Consider the following 20,856-nt stretch of genomic DNA (forward strand, 5'->3'; position numbering starts at 1 on the left):
AATGTTGTTTTTTAAAAACGTTTACTGGCATGTTAATCGTTTTGTGAGGTACTTTGGTGATAAATCTTTTTGGGCATGATTTTTTTCCACACGGCTAACGTATATTTCTGCATAGAAACCGTTATATCAGGTCTCCCACTGTTGTAATAGGAGTGGGAGGGACCTTTTTTTTTTTTTTTTTTTAGCGCCTTGTTGCGCAGTTAAAATTCTAGCACAGTCTTCCTGCTTCTTCCTCTTTGATCCAGGACGTCTCCAGAGAGCTCAGCGATCTTCAAAATTCATTTTTGAGGGAGGTAATCAGTCACAGCAGACCTGTGACAGTGTGTTTGACTGTGATAATTTGATATCCGTTTTTTGGGTACTGAGGGGTTAATCATCCTTTCTTCTGTTAAGTGTGATCAGTCCACGGGTCATCATTACTTGTGGGATATTAACTGCTCCCCTACAGGAAGTGCAAGAGGATTCACCCAGCAGAGTTGCTATATAGCTCCTCCCCTCTACGTCACCTCCAGTCATTCTCTTGCACCCAACGACTAGATAGGATGTGTGAGAGGACCTTGGTGATATATTTAGTTTTTATATCTTCAATCAAAAGTTTGTTATTTTATAATAGCACCGGAGTGTGTTATTCCTTCTCTGGTAGAATTTGAAGAAGAATCTACCTGAGTTTTTCTATGATTTTAGCCGGAGTAGTTAAGATCATATTGCTGTTTCTCGGCCATCTGAGGAGAGGTAAACTTCAGATCAGGGGACAGCAGGCAGATTAATCTGCAAAGAGGTATGTAGCAGTTTATTATTTTCTGACATGGAATTGATGAGAAAATCCTGCCATACCGTTATAATGTAAACTCAGCCTTGAATGCAGTAGATGTAGCTGATATCAGGCTGTCATGTATGTATATTTTACACTTCAGTTTTCTGGGAAATGGTACTTCTCTGGCTTTTAAACTGTATACATAGACTTAACCTATTTTGCAGGGACTTGCAATAGGTTTTAAATGACAATTAATTATTGAGGTAAAACGTTTTTTTGCTGGCATGTAAAAACGTTTTTTTCTCTGAGGTACTGGGTGAAAAAATGTTTTGGGCACTTTTTTTCCACTTGGCAATAGTTTTGATTTAAATTAGAGCAGTTCACTGATCCCTCTCACTGTTATGTGTGTGGGGGAGGGGCCATTTTGGTGCTTTCACTATGCATCAGAAAAACTCAGTCAGGTTCATTTTCTTCCTGCATGATCCGGTTCATCTCTACAGAGTTCAGGGATCTCAAGAGTCTTTTTTGAGGGAAGTAATCATTCACAGCAGAGCTGTGCTGATTGTATTGACTGTGATATAAAAAACGTTTATTTGTGTATTTTTTTCTGCTGCCTGGGTTAGTTATCATTTGCTGAGGGGAACAATCCTTTGCTAAAACTGTATATTCTGACAAAGATTGATGCTATAACTTAATTATTTTATCTGTTATAATATTTTCTGTGCTTCTTAAAGGCACAGTTCGTTTTCATATTATTTGTAAATTACTTTGAAAAGTATTTCCAAGTTGCTGTTTATTTGCTAGTGTGTTAAACATGTCTGATTCAGAGGAATATCTCTGTGCTATATGTGTTAATGCCAAAGTGGAGCCCAATAGAAATTTATGTACTAAATGTATTGATGCTACTTTAAAAAATAGTCAATCTGTACAAATTGAACATATTTCACCAAACAACGAGGGGAGAGTTATGCCGACTAACTCGCCTCACGTGTCAGTACCTGCATCTCCCGCTCAGGAGGTGCGTGATATTGTAGCGCCGAGTGCATCTGGGCGGCCATTACAAATCACATTACAAGATATGGCTACTGTTATGACTGAAGTTTTGGCTAAACTACCAGAACTAAGAGGTAAACGTGATCACTCTGGGATGAGAACAGAGTGCGCTGATAATGCAAGGGCCATGTCTGATACTGCGTCACAGTTTGCAGAACGTGAAGACGGAGAGCTTCATTCTGTGGGTGACGGTTCTGATCCAAATAAACTGGACTCAGACATTTCAAATTTTAAATTTAAGCTTGAGAACCTCCGTGTGTTACTAGGGGAGGTATTAGCGGCTCTGAATGATTGTAACACAGTTGCAATCCCAGAAAAAATGTGTAGGTTGGATAAATATTTTGCGGTACCGACGAGTATTGACGTTTTTCCTATACCTAAGAGACTTACTGACATTGTTACTAAGGAGTGGGATAGACCCGGTGTGCCTTTCTCACCCCCTCCTATATTCAGAAAAATGTTTCCAATAGACGCCGCCACACGGGACTTATGGCAAATGGTCCCTAAGGTGGAGGGAGCAGTTTCTACTTTAGCTAAGCGTACCACTATCCCAGTGGAGGATAGCTGTGCTTTTTCAGATCCAATGGATAAAAAATTAGAGGGTTACCTTAAGAAAATGTTTGTTCAACAAGGGTTTATATTGCAACCTCTTGCATGTATTGCGCCTGTCACGGCTGCAGCAGCATTTTGGTTTGAGTCTCTGGAAGAGACACTTCAATCATCCACACTAGATGACATCACACACAAACTTAAATTCCTTAAGTTAGCTAATTCATTTATTTCAGATGCCGTAGTACATTTAACTAAACTTGCGGCTAAAAATTCAGGATTCGCCATTCAGGCACGCAGAGCTCTGTGGCTAAAATCCTGGTCAGCTGATGTTACGTCTAAATCTAAATTGCTTAATATTCCTTTCAAAGGGCAGACCTTATTCGGGCCCGGCTTGAAAGAGATTATTGATGACATTACAGGAGGTAAAGGTCATGCCCTGCCTCAGGACAAGGCCAAAGCCAAGGCTAGACAGTCCAATTTTCGTTCCTTTCGTAATTTCAAAGCAGGAGCAGCATCAACTTCCTCTGCACCAAAACAGGAAGGAGCTGTTGCTCGCTACAGACAAGGCTGGAAACCTAACCAGTCCTGGAACAGGGGCAAACAGGCCAGAAAACCTGCTGCTGCCCCTAAGACAGCATGAATTGAGGGCCCCCGATCCGGGACCGGATCTAGTGGGGGGCAGACTTTCCCTCTTCGCCCAGGCTTGGGCAAGAGATGTTCAGGATCCCTGGGCGTTAGAGATCATATCTCAGGGATACCTTCTGGACTTCAAATCCTCTCCCCCAAGAGGGAGATTTCATCTGTCAAGGTTGTCAACAAACCTAACAAAGAAGGAAGCGTTTCTACGCTGCGTACAAGATCTTTTATTAATGAGAGTGATCCATCCAGTTCCGCGGTTGGAACAAGGACAAGGGTTTTACTCAAATCTGTTTGTAGTTCCCAAAAAGAGGGAACCTTCAGGCCAATCTTGGATTTAAAGATCCTAAACAAATTCCTAAGAGTTCCATCGTTCAAGATGGAAACTATTCAAACAATTTTGCCCATGATCCAAGAGGGTCAGTACTTGACCACAGTGGATTTAAAGGATGCTTACCTTCACATACCGATTCACAGAAGTCATTACCGGTATCTAAGGTTTGCCTTTTTAGACAGGCATTACCAGTTTGTAGCTCTTCCATTCGGACTGGCTACGGCTCCAAGAATCTTCACAAAGGTTCTGGGCACTCTTCTGGCGGTACTAAGACCGCGAGGAATTTCAGTAGCTCCGTACTTAGACGACATACTGATACAAGCTTCAAGCTTTCAAACTGCCAAATCTCATACAGAGATAGTACTGGCATTTCTAAGGTCGCATGGATGGAAAGTGAACGAAGAGAAAAGTTCTCTCTTTCCACTCACAAGAGTTCCCTTCCTGGGGACTCTGATAGATTCTGTAGAAATGAAGATTTACCTGACAGAGGACAGGTTAACAAAACTTCAAAATGCATGCCGTGTCCTTCATTCCATTCAAGAGACCAGAAATTCTCTTCTATGGTGGCTTTATCGGCCACATCTGTCCAGGGGAATGCCATTCAGCAGGCCAGACTGGTCAATTGTAACAACAGACGCCAACCTACTAGGTTGGGGCGCTGTCTGGAATTCTCTGAAGGCTCAGGGACTATGGAATTAGGAGGAGAGTCTTCTTCCAATAAACATTCTGGAATTGAGAGCAGTCCTCAATGCTCTTCTGGCTTGGCCCCAGTTAGCAACTCGGGGGTTCATCAGGTTCCAGTCGGACAACATCACGACTGTAGCTTATATTAACCATCAGGGAGGGACAAGAAGCTCCCTAGCAATGATGGAAGTATCGAAGATAATTCGCTGGGCAGAGTCTCACTCTTGCCACCTGTCTGCAATCCACATCCCGGGAGTGGAGAACTGGGAGGCGGATTTCTTAAGTCGTCAGACTTTTCATCCGGGGGAGTGGGAACTTCATCCAGAGGTCTTTGCCCAAATACTTCCACGTTGGGGCAAACCAGAGATAGATCTCATGGCGTCTCGACAGAACGCCAAGCTTCCGCGCTACGGGTCCAGATCCAGGGATCCGGGAGCGGTCCTGATAGATGCCTTGACAGCACCATGGACCTTCAGGATGGCTTATGTGTTTCCACCTTTCCCGATGCTTCCTCGATTGATTGCCAGAATCAAACAGGAGAAAGCATCAGTGATTCTAATAGCGCCTGCATGGCCACGCAGGACTTGGTATACAGATCTGGTGGACATGTCATTCTGTCCACCTTGGTCGTTACCTCTGAAACAGGACCTTCTGATTCAGGGTCCTTTCAAACATCAAAATCTAACTTCTCTGAAGCTGACTGCTTGGAAATTGAACGCTTGATCTTATCAAAGCGTGGTTTTTCTGAGTCAGTTATTGATACCTTAATACAGGCTAGGAAGCCTGTCACCAGAAAGATTTACCATAAAATATGGCGTAAATACCTATATTGGTGCGAATCCAAAGGTTACTCTTGGAGTAAGGTTAGGATTCCTAGGATATTGTCTTTTCTACAAGAAGGTTTAGAAAAGGGGTTATCCGCTAGTTCCTTAAAGGGACAGATCTCAGCTCTGTCCATTCTGTTACACAAGCGTCTGTCAGAAGTTCCAGACGTTCAGGCTTTTTGTCAGGCTTTGGCCAGGATTAAACCTGTGTTTAAAGCTGTGGCTCCACCATGGAGTTTAAACCTTGTTCTTAACGTTTTACAGGGTGTTCCGTTTGAACCCCTTCATTCCATTGATATAAAGTTGTTATCTTGGAAAGTTCTATTTTTAATGGCTATTTCTCCAACATAGGTGTGTCCGGTCCACGGCGTCATCCTTACTTGTGGGATATTCTCTTCCCCAACAGGAAATGGCAAAGAGCCCAGCAAAGCTGGTCACATGATCCCTCCTAGGCTCCGCCTACCCCAGTCATTCTCTTTGCCGTTGTACAGGCAACATCTCCACGGAGATGGCTTAGAGTTTTTTAGTATTTTGATATAATAATATCGGCAGGCACTGTTTTAGACACCTTATTCTTTAGGGGCTTTCCCAAAGCATAGGCAGAGCCTCATTTTCGCGCCGGTGTTGCGCACTTGTTTTTGAGAGGCATGGCATGCAGTCGCATGTGAGAGGAGCTCTGATACTTAGAAAAGACTTTCTGAAGGCGTCATTTGGTATCGTATTCCCCTTTGGGCTTGGTTGGGTCTCAGCAAAGCAGATACCAGGGACTGTAAAGGGGTTAAAGTTCAAAACGGCTCCGGTTCCGTTATTTTAAGGGTTAAAGCTTCCAAATTTGGTGTGCAATACTTTTAAGGCTTTAAGACACTGTGGTGAAAATTTGGTGAATTTTGAACAATTCCTTCATGTTTTTTCGCAATTGCAGTAATAAAGTGTGTCAGTAACGGTTTTATTTTAAAACGTTTTTTGTACTTTGTTATCAAGTTTATGCCTGTTTAACATGTCTGAACTACCAGATAGACTGTGTTCTGAATGTGGGGAAGCCAGAATTCCTATTCATTTAAATAAATGTGATTTATGTGACAATGACAATGATGCCCAAGATGATTCCTCAAGTGAGGGGAGTAAGCATGGTACTGCATCATTCCCTCCTTCGTCTACACGAGTCTTGCCCACTCAGGAGGCCCCTAGTACATCTAGCGCGCCAATACTCCTTACTATGCAACAATTAACGGCTGTAATGGATAATTCTGTCAAAAACATTTTAGCCAAAATGAACACTTATCAGCGTAAGCGCGACTGCTCTGTTTTAGATACTGAAGAGCATGACGACGCTGATAATAATGTTTCTGAAGGGCCCCTAACCCAGTCTGATGGGGCCAGGGAGGTTTTGTCTGAGGGAGAAATTACTGATTCAGGGAACATTTCTCAACATGCTGAACCTGATGTGATTACATTTAAATTTAAGTTGGAACATCTCCGCATTCTGCTTAAGGAGGTATTATCCACTCTGGATGATTGTGACAAGTTGGTCATCCCAGAGAAACTATGTAAAATGGACAAGTTCCTAGAGGTGCCGGCGCTCCCAGAAGCTTTTCCTATACCCAAGCGGGTGGCGGACATTGTTAATAAAGAATGGGAAAGGCCCGGTATTCCTTTCGTCCCTCCCCCCATATTTAAAAAATTGTTTCCTATGGTCGACCCCAGAAAGGACTTATGGCAGACAGTCCCCAAGGTCGAGGGAGCGGTTTCCACTTTAAACAAACGCACCACTATACCCATAGAGGATAGTTGTGCTTTCAAAGATCCTATGGATAAAAAATTAGAAGGTTTGCTTAAAAAGATGTTTGTTCAGCAGGGTTACCTTCTACAACCAATTTTATGCGTTGTCCCTGTCGCTACAGCCGCATGTTTCTGGTTCGATGAGCTGATAAAGGCGGTCGATAGTGATTCTCCTCCTTATGAGGAGATTATGGACAGAATCAATGCTCTCAAATTGGCTAATTCTTTTACCCTAGACGCCACCTTGCAATTGGCTAGGTTAGCGGCTAAGAATTCTGGGTTTGCTATTGTGGCGCGCAGAGCGCTTTGGTTGAAATCTTGGTCGGCTGATGCGTCTTCCAAGAACAAGCTACTTAACATTCCTTTCAAGGGGAAAACGCTGTTTGGCCCTGACTTGAAAGAGATTATCTCTGATATCACTGGGGGTAAGGGCCACGCCCTTCCTCAGGATCGGCCTTTCAAGGCAAAAAATAAACCTAATTTTCGTCCCTTTCGTAGAAACGGACCAGCCCAAAGTGCTACGTCCTCTAAGCAAGAGGGTAATACTTCTCAAGCCAAGCCAGCTTGGAGACCAATGCAAGGCTGGAACAAGGGAAAGCAGGCCAAGAAACCTGCCACTGCTACCAAGACAGCATGAAATGTTGGCCCCCGATCCGGGACCGGATCTGGTGGGGGGCAGACTCTCTCTCTTCGCTCAGGCTTGGGCAAGAGATGTTCTGGATCCTTGGGCGCTAGAAATAGTCTCCCAAGGTTATCTTCTGGAATTCAAGGGGCTTCCCCCAAGGGGGAGGTTCCACAGGTCTCAGTTGTCTTCAGACCACATAAAAAGACAGGCATTCTTACATTGTGTAGAAGACCTGTTAAAAATGGGAGTGATTCATCCTGTTCCATTAAGAGAACAAGGGATGGGGTTCTACTCCAATCTGTTCATAGTTCCCAAAAAAGAGGGAACGTTCAGACCAATCTTAGATCTCAAGATCTTAAACAAGTTTCTCAAGGTTCCATCGTTCAAGATGGAAACCATTCGAACTATTCTTCCTTCCATCCAGGAAGGTCAATTCATGACCACGGTGGATTTAAAGGATGCGTATCTACATATTCCTATCCACAAGGAACATCATCGGTTCCTAAGGTTCGCATTCCTGGACAAGCATTACCAGTTCGTGGCGCTTCCTTTCGGATTAGCCACTGCTCCAAGGATTTTCACAAAGGTACTAGGGTCCCTTCTAGCTGTGCTAAGACCAAGGGGCATTGCTGTAGTACCTTATTTGGACGACATTCTGATTCAAGCGTCGTCCCTTCCTCAAGCAAAGGCTCACACGGACATAGTCCTGGCCTTTCTCAGATCTCACGGATGGAAAGTGAACGTGGAAAAGAGTTCTCTATCTCCGTCAACAAGGGTTCCCTTCTTGGGAACAATAATAGACTCCTTAGAAATGAGGATATTTCTGACAGAGGCCAGAAAAACAAAGCTTCTTGTCGGATACTTCATTCCGTTCCTCTTCCTTCCATAGCTCAGTGCATGGAAGTGATCGGGTTGATGGTAGCGGCAATGGACATAGTTCCTTTTGCGCGCATTCATCTAAGACCATTACAACTGTGCATGCTCAGTCAGTGGAATGGGGATTATACAGACTTGTCTCCGAAGATACAAGTAAATCAGAGGACCAGAGACTCACTCCGTTGGTGGCTGTCCCTGGACAACCTGTCACAAGGGATGACATTCCGCAGACCAGAGTGGGTCATTGTCACGACCGACGCCAGTCTGATGGGCTGGGGCGCGGTCTGGGGATCCCTGAAAGCTCAGGGTCTTTGGTCTCGGGAAGAATCTCTTCTACCGATAAATATTCTGGAACTGAGAGCGATATTCAATGCTCTCAAGGCTTGGCCTCAGCTAGCGAGGGCCAAGTTCATACGGTTTCAATCAGACAACATGACAACTGTTGCGTACATCAACCATCAGGGGGGAACAAGGAGTTCCCTAGCGATGGAAGAAGTGACCAAAATCATTCTATGGGCGGAGTCTCACTCCTGCCACCTGTCCGCTATCCACATCCCAGGAGTGGAAAATTGGGAAGCGGATTTTCTGAGTCGTCAGACATTGCATCCGGGGGAGTGGGTACTCCATCCGGAAATCTTTGCCCAAGTCACTCAGCTGTGGGGCATTCCAGACATGGATCTGATGGCCTCTCGTCAGAACTTCAAAGTTCCTTGCTACGGGTCCAGATCCAGGGATCCCAAGGCGGCTCTAGTGGATGCACTAGTAGCACCTTGGACCTTCAAACTAGCTTATGTGTTCCCGCCGTTTCCTCTCATCCCCAGGCTGGTAGCCAGGATCAATCAGGAGAGGGCGTCGGTGATCTTGATAGCTCCTGCGTGGCCACGCAGGACTTGGTATGCAGATCTGGTGAATATGTCATCGGCTCCACCTTGGAAGCTACCTTTGAGACGAGACCTTCTTGTTCAGGGTCCGTTCGAACATCCGAACCTGGTTTCACTCCAGCTGACTGCTTGGAGATTGAACGCTTGATCTTATCGAAGCGAGGGTTCTCAGATTCTGTTATCGATACTCTTGTTCAGGCCAGAAAGCCTGTAACTAGAAAGATTTACCACAAAATTTGGAAAAAATATATCTGTTGGTGTGAATCTAAAGGATTCCCTTGGGACAAGGTTAAGATTCCTAAGATTCTATCCTTCCTTCAAGAAGGATTGGAAAAAGGATTATCTGCAAGTTCCCTGAAGGGACAGATTTCTGCCTTGTCTGTGTTACTTCACAAAAAGCTGGCAGCTGTGCCAGATGTTCAAGCCTTTGTTCAGGCTCTGGTTAGAATTAAGCCTGTTTACAAACCTTTGACTCCTCCTTGGAGTCTCAATTTAGTTCTTTCAGTTCTTCAGGGGGTTCCGTTTGAACCCTTACATTCCGTTGATATTGTTATTATCTTGGAAAGTTTTGTTTTTAGTTGCAATTTCTTCTGCTAGAAGAGTTTCAGAATTATCTGCTCTGCAGTGTTCTCCTCCTTATCTGGTGTTCCATGCAGATAAGGTGGTTTTACGTACTAAACCTGGTTTTCTTCCAAAAGTTGTTTCTAACAAAAACATTAACCAGGAGATTATCGTACCTTCTCTGTGTCCGAAACCAGTTTCAAAGAAGGAACGTTTGTTGCACAATTTGGATGTTGTTCGCGCTCTAAAATTCTATTTAGAAGCTACAAAGGATTTTAGACAAACATCTTCCTTGTTTGTTGTCTATTCCGGTAAAAGGAGAGGTCAAAAAGCAACTTCTACCTCTCTCTCTTTTTGGATTAAAAGCATCATCAGATTGGCTTACGAGACTGCCGGACGGCAGCCTCCCGAAAGAATCACAGCTCATTCCACTAGGGCTGTGGCTTCCACATGGGCCTTCAAGAACGAGGCTTCTGTTGATCAGATATGTAGGGTAGCGACTTGGTCTTCACTGCACACTTTTACCAAATTTTACAAGTTTGATATTTTTGCTTCTTCTGAGGCTATTTTTGGGAGAAAGGTTTTGCAAACCGTGGTGCCTTCCATTTAGGTGACCTGATTTGCTCCCTCCCTTCATCCGTGTCCTAAAGCTTTGGTATTGGTTCCCACAAGTAAGGATGACGCCGTGGACCGGACACACCTATGTTGGAGAAAACAGAATTTATGTTTACCTGATAAATTACTTTCTCCAACGGTGTGTCCGGTCCACGGCCCGCCCTGGTTTTTTTAATCAGGTCTGATAATTTATTTTCTTTAACTACAGTCACCACGGTACCATATGGTTTCTCCTATGCAAATATTCCTCCTTAACGTCGGTCGAATGACTGGGGTAGGCGGAGCCTAGGAGGGATCATGTGACCAGCTTTGCTGGGCTCTTTGCCATTTCCTGTTGGGGAAGAGAATATCCCACAAGTAAGGATGACGCCGTGGACCGGACACACCGTTGGAGAAAGTAATTTATCAGGTAAACATAAATTCTGTTTTCCTCGGCTCGAAGAGTCTCTGAGTTATCAGCCTTACATTGTGATTCTCCTTATTTGATTTTTCACTCGGATAAGGTAGTTCTGCGTACTAAGCCTGGGTTCTTACCTAAGGTAGTCACTAACAGGAATATCAATCAGGAGATTGTTGTTCCATCCTTGTGCCCAAATCCTTCTTCGAGGAAGGAACGTCTTTTGCACAATCTGGATGTAGTTCGTGCCCTTAAATTTTATTTACAGGCAACTAAAGATTTTCGACAAACGTCTTCCCTGTTTGTCGTTTACTCTGGTCAGAGGAGAGGTCAAAAAGCTTCTGCTACCTCTCTCTCTTTTTGGCTTTGTAGCATAATTCGTTTAGCTTATGAGACTGCTGGACAGCAGCCTCCTGAAAGAATTACAGCTCATTCCACTAGAGCTGTGGCTTCCACTTGGGCCTTTAAGAATGAGGCCTCTGTTGAACAGATTTGCAAGGCTGCAACTTGGTCTTCGCTTCATACTTTTTCCAAATTTTACAAATTTGACACTTTTGCTTCCTCGGAGGCTATTTTTGGGAGAAAGGTTCTTCAGGCAGTGGTTCCTTCTGTATAAAGAGCCTGCCTATCCCTCCCGTCATCCATGTACTTTTGCTTTGGTATTGGTATCCCACAAGTAATGATGACCCGTGGACTGATCACACTTAACAGAAGAAAACATAATTTATGCTTACCTGATAAATTCCTTTCTTCTGTAGTGTGATCAGTCCACGGCCCGCCCTGTTTTTTAAGGCAGGTAAATATTTTTTAAATTATACTCCAGTCACCACTACACCCTTGGCTTCTCCTTTCTCGTTGGTCCTTGGTCGAATGACTGGAGGTGACGTAGAGGGGAGGAGCTATATAGCAACTCTGCTGGGTGAATCCTCTTGCACTTCCTGTAGGGGAGCAGTTAATATCCCACAAGTAATGATGACCCGTGGACTGATCACACTACAGAAGAAAGGAATTTATCAGGTAAGCATAAATTATGTTTTTTCTAATGGGTGCAATCCTCTGCTAATTAATACATTTAAAGAATTGTTGACTATAACTGAACTAGTTCTTTGTTATTCAATTGTGTTTTTTAAAAGAAGCGCTGCAGCGTTTTTTATATTGCTTGTAAACTTATTGAAGTAATTTCCAAGCTTGCTAGTTTCATTGCTAGTCTGTTTAAACATGTCTGATACAGAGGAATCTGCTTGTTCATTATGTTTAAAAGCCGATGTGGAGCCCAATAGAAATATGTGTACCAATTGTATTGATATTACTTTGAATAAAAGTCAATCTGTACCGATAAAGAAATTATCACCAGACGACGAGGGGGAAGTTATGCCGTCTAACTCTCCTCACGTGTCAGTACCTTCGTCTCCCGCTCGGGAGGTGCGTAAGATTGAGGCGCCAAGTACAGCAAGGCCCTTACAAATCACTTTACATGATATGGCTAATGTTATGAGAGAAGTATTATACAATATGCCCGAGTTAAGAGGCAAGCGCAACAGTTCTGGGTTAAGGACAGAGCACGCCGATGACACAAGAGCCATGTCTGATACTGCGTCACAATTTGCAGAACATGAGGACGGAGAGCTTCATTCTGTGGGTGACGGTTCTGATTCGGGGAGACCGGATTCAGAAATTTCACATTTTAAATTTAAGCTCGAGAACCTCAGCGTGTTGCTAGGGGAGGTGTTAGCGGCTCTGAATGATTGTGACACAGTGGCAATCCCAGAGAAATTATGTAGGCTGGATAAATACTATGCGGTACCGGTGTGTGTACTGACGTTTTTCCTATACCAAAGAGGCTTACAGAGATTATTAGCAAGGAGTGGGATAGACCCGGTGTGCCTTTTTCCCCTCCTCCGATATTTAGAAAAATGTTCCCTATAGACGCCACCACACGAGACTTATGGCAGACGGTCCCTAAGGTGGAGGGAGCAGTTTCTACTTTAGCCAAGCGTACCACTATCCCGGTGGAGGATAGCTGTGCTTTCTCAGATCCAATGGATAAAAAATTAGAGGGTTATCTTAAGAAAATGTTTGTTCAACAAGGTTTTATATTATAGCCTCTTGCATGCATTGCGCCTGTCACTGCTGCAGCGGCATTCTGGTTTGAGTCTCTGGAAGAGGCGATTCGCACAGCACCATTGGATGAATCTTTGAGCAAGATTAGAACCCTTAAGCTGACTAATGCGTTTGTTTCGGATGCCGTAGTGCATTTAACCAAACTTACGTCCAGATTCGCCATACAGGCGCGCAGAGCGCTATGGCTTAAATCCTGGTCAGCAGATGTAACTTCTAAGTCTAAACTACTAAACATTCCTTTCAAAGGGCAGACCTTATTCCGGCCCGGCTTGAAGGAAATTATTGCTGACATTACTGGAGGTAAGGGCCACACCCTTCCTCAGGACAGGGCCAAATCAAAGGCCAAACAGTCTAATTTTCGTGCCTTTCGTAATTTCAAGGCAGGAGCAGCATCAACTTCCTCCTCTCCAAAACAGGAAGGAACTACTGCTCGTTACAGACAGGGTTGGAAAGGCAACCAGTCATGGAACAAGGGCAAGCAGGCCAGAAAGCCTACTTCCGCCCCTAAGACAGCATGAAGACAGGGCCCCCTTTCCGGAGATGGATCTAGTGGGTGGCAGACTTTCTCTCTTCGCCCAGGCTTGGGCAAGAGATGTACAGGATCCCTGGACGTTGGAGATTATATCTCAGGGATACCTTCTGGATTTCAAAACTTCTCCTCCACAAGGGAGGTTTCATCTGTCAAGGTTATCAACAAACCTAGTAAAGAAAGAGGCATTTCTACAATGTGTACAAGACCTCTTAGTGATGGGAGTGATCCACCCAGTTCCGCGAACGGAACAGGGGCAAGGGTTTTATTCAAATCTGTTTGTGGTTCCCAAGAAAGAGGGAACTTTCAGACCAATCTTAGACTTAAAAATCTTAAACAAATTCCTAAGGGTTCCGTCGTTCAAGATGGAAACCATTCGGACCATCCTACCCATGATCCAAGAGGGTCAATATATGACCACAGTGGACTTAAAGGATGCCTACCTTCACATACCGATTCATAAAGATCATTATCGGTACCTAAGGTTTGCCTTTCTAGACAGGCATTACCAGTTTGTAGCTCTTCCCTTCGGGTTAGCTACGGCCCCGAGAATTTTTACAAAGGTTCTGGGCTCACTTCTGGCGGTACTAAGACCACGAGGCATATCGGTGGCTCCGTACCTAGACGACATTCTGATACAAGCGTCAAGTTTTCAAAATGCAAAGTCTCATACAGAGATAGTTCTAGCATTTCTGAGGTCGCATGGGTGGAAAGTGAACGTGGAGAAGAGTTCTCTGTTACCACTCACAAGGGTTCCTTTTCTAGGGACTCTTATAGATTCTGTAGAGATGAAGATTTACCTGACGGAGTCCAGGTTATCAAAGATTCTCAATGCTTGCCGTGTCCTTCACTCCATTCCAAGCCCATCAGTAGCTCAGTGCATGGAAGTAATCGGCTTAATGGTCGCGGCAATGGACATAGTGCCATTTGCGCACCTACATCTCAGACCGCTGCAACTATGCATGCTAAGTCAATGGAACGGGGATTACTCAGATCTGTCCCCTTTGCTAAATCTGAACCAGGAGACCAGAGATTTTCTTCTCTGGTGGTTGTCACGGGTTCATCTGTCCAAAGGAATGACTTTTCGCAGACCAGATTGGACGATTGTAACAACAGATGCCAGCCTACTAGGCTGGGGGTCAGTCTGGAACTCCCTGAAGGCTCAGGGATCGTGGACTCAGGAGGAGAGACTCCTCCCGATAAACATTCTAGAATTAAGAGCAATATTCAATGCTCTTCTAACTTGGCCTCGGTTAGCAACACTGAGGTTCATCAGATTTCAGTCGGACAACATCACGACTGTGGCTTACATCAATCATCAAGGGGGAACCAGGAGTTCCCTAGCGATGTTGGAAGTCTCGAAGATAATTCGCTGGGCAGAGTCTCACTCTTGCCACCTGTCAGCGATCTACATCCCAGGCGTGGAGAACTGGGAGGCGGATTTTCTAAGTCGACAGACCTTTCAGCCGGGGGAGTGGGAACTTCACCCGGAGGTATTTGCTCAACTGATTCGTCGTTGGGGCAAACCGGATCTGGATCTCATGGCATCTTGCCAGAACGCCAAGCTTCCTTGTTACGGATCCAGGTCCAGGGACCCGGGTGCGGTGCTAGTAGATGCACTAGCAGCCCCTTGGGTTTTCAGCATAGCTTATGTGTTTCCACCTTTTCCATTGCTACCTCGACTGATTGCCAGGATCAAACAGGAGAGAGCATCAGTGATTCTGATAGCGCCTGCGTGGCCACGCAGGACCTGGTATGCAGACCTAGTGGACATGTCGTCCTGTCCACCATGGTCTCTACCCCTGAGGCAGGACCTTCTAATCCAGGGTCCTTTCAACCATCCAAACCTAATTTCTCTGAGGCTGACTGCTTGGAAATTGAACGCTTGATTCTATCAAAGCGTGGGTTTTCGGATTCGGTTATTGATACATTAATACAGGCTCGGAAACCTGTTACCAGAAAAATATACCACAAGATATTGCGTAAATATTTATATTGATGTGAATCCAAGTTACTCATGGAGTAAGGTTAGGATTCCTAGGATATTGTCTTTTCTACAAGAGGGTTTAGAAAAGGGCTTATCCGCTAGTTCGCTAAAGGGACAGATTTCTGCTCTGTCTATTCTTTTACACAAGCGTCTGGCAGAGAATCCAGACGTCCAGGCTTTTTGTCAGGCTTTGGCTAGGATTAACCCTTTCGTGACAGGGTTAAAGTGTCTACATCGGAACACCTGTTCCGATGTAGACAAATTGAAACTACGCGATCGTGCATACGATCGCGAGATTTCAATTATTGGATCGCATCTGGGGGGCGTCCCTACAACCCTAGGAACGCCCTCCAGACCGCGATCAAGTCCTTGAAGCGCAGAAGGCTTCAGGACAGCCGTTTGATATGACGTTCTATTCCGTCATAACGGCTTTAAAGCCCAGTGTAAATATGACGGAATAGAACGGCATAACGGCGTTAAAAGGTTAAGCCTGTGTTTAAAGCTGTTGCTCCTCCGTGGAGCTTAAACTTGGTTCTTAAAGTTCTTCAGGGTGTTCCGTTTGAGCCCCTTCATTCCATTGATATTAAGCTTTTATCTTGGAAAGTTCTGTTTTGATGGCTACTTCCTCGGCTCGAAGAGTCTCTGAGTTATCTGCCTTACATTGTGATTCTCCTTATCTGATCTTCCATTCAGACAAGGTAGTCCTGCGTACTAAACCTGGGTTTTTACCTAAGGTTGTTTCTAACAGGAATATCAATCAAGAGATTGTTGTTCCATCGTTATGTCCTAATCCTTCTTCAAAGAAGGAACGTCTTTTGCATAATCTAGACGTGGTCCGTGCCCTGAAGTTCTACTTACAGGCAACTAAAGATTTTCGACAAACTTCTTCTCTGTTTGTCGTTTACTCTGGACAGAGGAGAGGTCAAAAGGCTTCGGCTACCTCTCTCTCTTTTTGGCTTCGTAGCATAATACGCTTAGCCTATGAGACTGCTGGACAGCAGCCTCCTGAAAGAATTACAGCTCATTCCACTAGAGCTGTGGCTTCCACCTGGGCCTTTAAGAATGAGGCCTCTGTTGAACAGATTTGCAAGGCTGCAACTTGGTCTTCACTTCATACTTTTTACAAATTTGACAGTTTTTGGGAGAAAGGTTCTGCAGGCAGTGGTTCCTTCTGTTTAATGTTCCTGCCTTGTCCCTCCCATCATCCGTGTACTTTAGCTTTGGTATTGGTATCCCATAAGTAATGGATGACCCGTGGACTGAACACACTTAACAAGAGAAAACATAATTTATGCTTACCTGATAAATTTATTTCTCTTGTAGTGTGTTCAGTCCACGGCCCGCCCTGTCTTTTTGAGGCAGGTTCTAAATTTTTAAATTATAACTCCAGTCACCACTGCACCCTATAGTTTCTCCTTTCTCGTCTTGTTTCGGTCGAATGACTGGATATGACATGTGAGGGGAGGAGCTATATAGCAGCTCTGCTTGGGTGATCCTCTTGCAACTTCCTGTTGGGAAGGAGAATATATCCCATAAGTAATGGATGACCCGTGGACTGAACACACTACAAGAGAAATAAATTTATCAGGTAAGCATAAATTATGTTTTTTTCTTTTATGATTCAGATAGAGAATACAACTGAACACTTGGGTGAACCAATGACTATCAGTGTATGTATATGTGTATGTATGTGTGTGTGTGTGTATGTATATCTATCTATATCACACATCTTTGCTGCTCCTGAGCTTACCTAGATAAACCTTTCAGCAAAGGATAACAAGAGAAGGCCGCAAATCAAAAGTATGTTTAAACCCAACATTTTTTTCTCATGATTCAGATAGAGCATGCAATTTTAGGGAACTTTCTAAATGTTGCTACCCAGGTGCTGAACTAAAAATAGTCTGGCTCCTAAGCTTACATTTCAAATCAAGATACCAAGAGAACAAAGTAAAATTGATAATAGGAGTAAATTAGAAAGTTGCTTAAAATGACATGCTCTTTGTGGATCATAAAAGAAAAAATGTGGGTTTACTATCAGTTTAATTTTACTTAAACTGATAACTATAGACCTGATCGGCCCTTTGAAAAAAGGCAACTGATGGTGGAGGTTGGCTTTTGAAAATCAATTGCATTAAACAATTGTTCTAAAAAACATTTTTAAAACTGTCTAGTCTGTTATTCTAAAACGCAATAAAAAAGTGTTTACTTTCCTGTTCCTTTAAATGCTATTTTATACTAGTATGCTGAATAAAAGATTGCTGTAACTAGCAATCCTTTTTGTTATTGCACTAATCTTTCATATTAAAGATAACAGCAGCAACACTCATTGAATAGTACTTTTTTTTAAAAAACATTCTGCTTTCCTTTAGGCACTGGATACCACCTGCCATAAAATAGTTTCACAACCTAAACCCAAGGTTGAATCTCCTAAAAAGGACAAACCAGTAAATGGAGTGAGTCCGACTAATGAAGAGAACCTGAAGACTGAAAAAAACATAAATAGTGATGCCCCTCAGCAGAATGGGGACTGTCATCCAAATGAAAAAAATACTATTGAAATGGACTTGGATTAAAGAAAAATATAATTCCTGCCTTGAGGAATATGTTCCTATTTTGTATAGATTATCGGCGGTTATGAACTGCAAAGGAAGATGTATTCTAGAGATTTTCTTGCTCTATTTCTATGGGATGTGACCAAGCACCGTCTAGGAAACTTATTTATTAAATTGTTCTGATTTTAGTTTTTTTTTTAAATGTTAAGTATTTGTTTTTCCATGCACTGTATATTCTATAGCACGTTCATAAATTCAAATAAGAAAATTCTTTTGGTAACTTTTCAAAAAAAGATTCCTGTGGAATTGTGCACCTCATTAAAGGCTTCTGTGCAGAATGAACTTTAAGCACCAGGTTACAGAGCTGCTTTGAAAATGGTTAGGCTGAGCACTGACGTACAGCAGTTTCTTTCTCATCCTTTTCGCGCATGCTGCAAAGAAAACATCCAGTTAGCTGGCAAGAAAGCTTTCCAATTGTTATATCATTTTTGTCTCACCCGGCTATATTTTATAATGTTGTGGGGTGGAGAATGCATCATTTTATGTTTAACTGCATTAAGAGCAGGAATCATCTCTTGCCATGTTCTTTATTTCCCCTTAAGAAAGCTACGAAGTGAAAGATGTGCTGATAGTATTGTGACTGTTGTGGAGCCTACAAAGAACTTTAATAAATAAAGTTCTCAAATAACTAGTTATTTTCTTACGGATATTTTTATTTATTTGAACATGTTTTATTCAGTCCTTACCAAAGAGAATTTGTTTTGAAGAGGGGTTAAAGAGTATAATTAAATAAAAATGAAACCCAAATATTTTCATATGATTCAGATAGAGAATATAATATTTAAAAATGTTACAATTTGCTTTCTCTTGTAAGGTGTATCCAGTCCACGGATCATCCATTACTTGTGGGATATTCTCATTCCCAACAGGAAGTTGCAAGAGGACACCCACAGCAGAGCTGTAATATAGCTCCTCCCCTAACTGTCATAGCCAGTCATTCTCTTGCAACTCTCAACAAGCAAGGACGTTGTAGGAGAGAGTGGTTAAATATAGCTAGTTTATTTTCTTCAATCAAAAGTTTATTTTTAAATAGTACCGGAGTTCTGCTATTTTATCTCAGGCAGTAAATAGAAGAAGAATCTGCCTGAGGTTTCTATGATCTTAGCAGGTTGTAACTAAGATCCATTGCTGTTCTCACATATGTCTGAGGGGATTACACAGATGAGGTAACTTCAGCGAGAGAATGGCGTGCAATTTATTCTGCTATCAGGTATGTGCAGTTATAATTTTTTCTAGAGATGGAAAACACTAGAAAATGCTGCTGATACCGCATTAATGTAAGTTTAGCCTGAATACAGTGATTTAATAACGACTGGTATCATGCTTACTCCCAGGGGTAATACCCTTATGATATTGCAATATAAAACGTTTGCTGGCATGTTTAATCGTTTTCATATATGCTTTGGTGATAAAACTTTATTGGGGCCTAGTTTTTTTCCACATGGCTGGCTTAAATTTTGACTAGAAACAGTTTCCTGAGGCTTTCAACTGTTGTAGTATAAAAGTTACAGTTGGTGCAGTTAAAATTACAAACTGTGACATCCAGCTTCCCTCAAAGGCCCTCTGAATGCTATTGGACATCTCTAAAGGGCCCAAAGGCTTTCCAAAGTCGTTTATTGGGGAAGGTAGGGCCACAGCTTACTGTGGCAGTTGGTTGTGACTGTTAAAAAAACATCTTTCGTTTTTTTGATCCGTTTTTTGAACTAAGGGGTTAATCATCCATTTGCAAGTGGGTGCAATGCTCTGTTAGCCTATTATACACACTGTAAAAATTTTGTTTGATTTACTGCATTTTTTCACTGTTTTTCAAATTCTACCAAAATTTGTTTCTCTTAAAGGCACAGTACCGTTTTTATATTTGCTTGTTAACTTGATTTAAAGTGTTTTCCAAGCTTGCTAGTCTCATTGCTAGTCTGTATAAACATGTCTGACATAGAAGAAACTCCTTGTTTATTATGTTTAAAAGCCATGGTGGAACCCCCTCTTAGAATGTGTACCTAATGTACTGATTTCATTTTATTCAATAAAGATCATTTTCTGTTTTTAAAAAATTTATCACCAGAGGAATCTGACGAGGGGGAAGTTATGCCGTCTAACTTTCCCCACGTGTCAGACCCTTTGACTCCCGCTTAAGGGACTCGCGCTCAAATGGCGCCAAGTACATCTAGGGCGCCCATAGCGTTTACTTTACAAGACATGGCGGCAGTCATGGATAATACACTGTCAGCGGTATTAGCCAGACTACCTGAACTTAGAGGTAAGCGAGAGAGCTCTGGGGTGAGACAAAATGCAGATCATACTGACGCTTTAAGAACCATGTCTGATACTGCCTCACAATATGCAGAAGCTGAGGAAAGAGAGCTTCAGTCAGTGGGTGATGTTAATGACTCGGGAAAGATACCTGATTCTAATATTTCTACATTTAAATTTAAGCTTGAACACCTCCGCGTGTTGCTTAGGGAGGTTTTAGCTGCTCTGAATGACTGTGATACCATTGCAGTGCCAGAGAAATTGTGTAGACTGGATAAATACTTTGCAGTGCCGGTGTGTACTGATGTTTTTCCAAATACCTGAAAGGTTTACAGAAATTATTAATAAGGAATGGGATAGACCAGGTGTGCCGTTCTCTTCCCCCTCCTATTTTTAGAAAAATGTTTCCAATAGACGCCACCACACGGGACTTATGGCAGACAGTCCCTAAGGTGGAGGGAGCAGTTTCTACTCTAGTAAAGCGTACTACTATCCCTGTTGAGGACAGTTGTGCTTTTTTTTTTTTTTTTTTGATCCAATGGATAAAAAATTAGAGGTTACCTTAAGAATATATTTATTCAACAAGGTTTTATCCTACAGCCCCTTGCATGCATTGCCCCTGTCACTACTGTTGCGGCGTTCTGGTTTGAGTCTCTGGAAGAGGCTTTACAGGTAGCGACTCCATTGGATGACATACTTGGCAAACTTAGAGCACTTAAGCTAGCCAATTCTTTTATTCTGATGCCATTGTTCATTTGACTAAACTAACGGCTAAGAATTTTGGTT

At 43.0% G+C, this 20,856-nt stretch overlaps 1 protein-coding gene across 1 annotated transcript in view; it reads left to right on the plus strand.

The window, feature by feature from the left end:
• HSPH1 (heat shock protein family H (Hsp110) member 1) overlaps positions 1-18,451 on the plus strand; it is a 116,593-nt gene extending 98,142 nt beyond the window's left edge. The window contains exon 18 of the mRNA XM_053708468.1: positions 17,578-18,451. Coding sequence (XP_053564443.1) covers positions 17,578-17,781 — 204 coding nt within the window. The 3' untranslated portion in view covers positions 17,782-18,451. The remainder of the gene's footprint in view (positions 1-17,577) is intronic.
• Positions 18,452-20,856: the final 2,405 nt, after the last annotated feature.

Source organism: Bombina bombina, chromosome 3 (genome assembly GCF_027579735.1).
Source record: "Bombina bombina isolate aBomBom1 chromosome 3, aBomBom1.pri, whole genome shotgun sequence".
Taxonomy (NCBI): domain Eukaryota; kingdom Metazoa; phylum Chordata; class Amphibia; order Anura; family Bombinatoridae; genus Bombina; species Bombina bombina.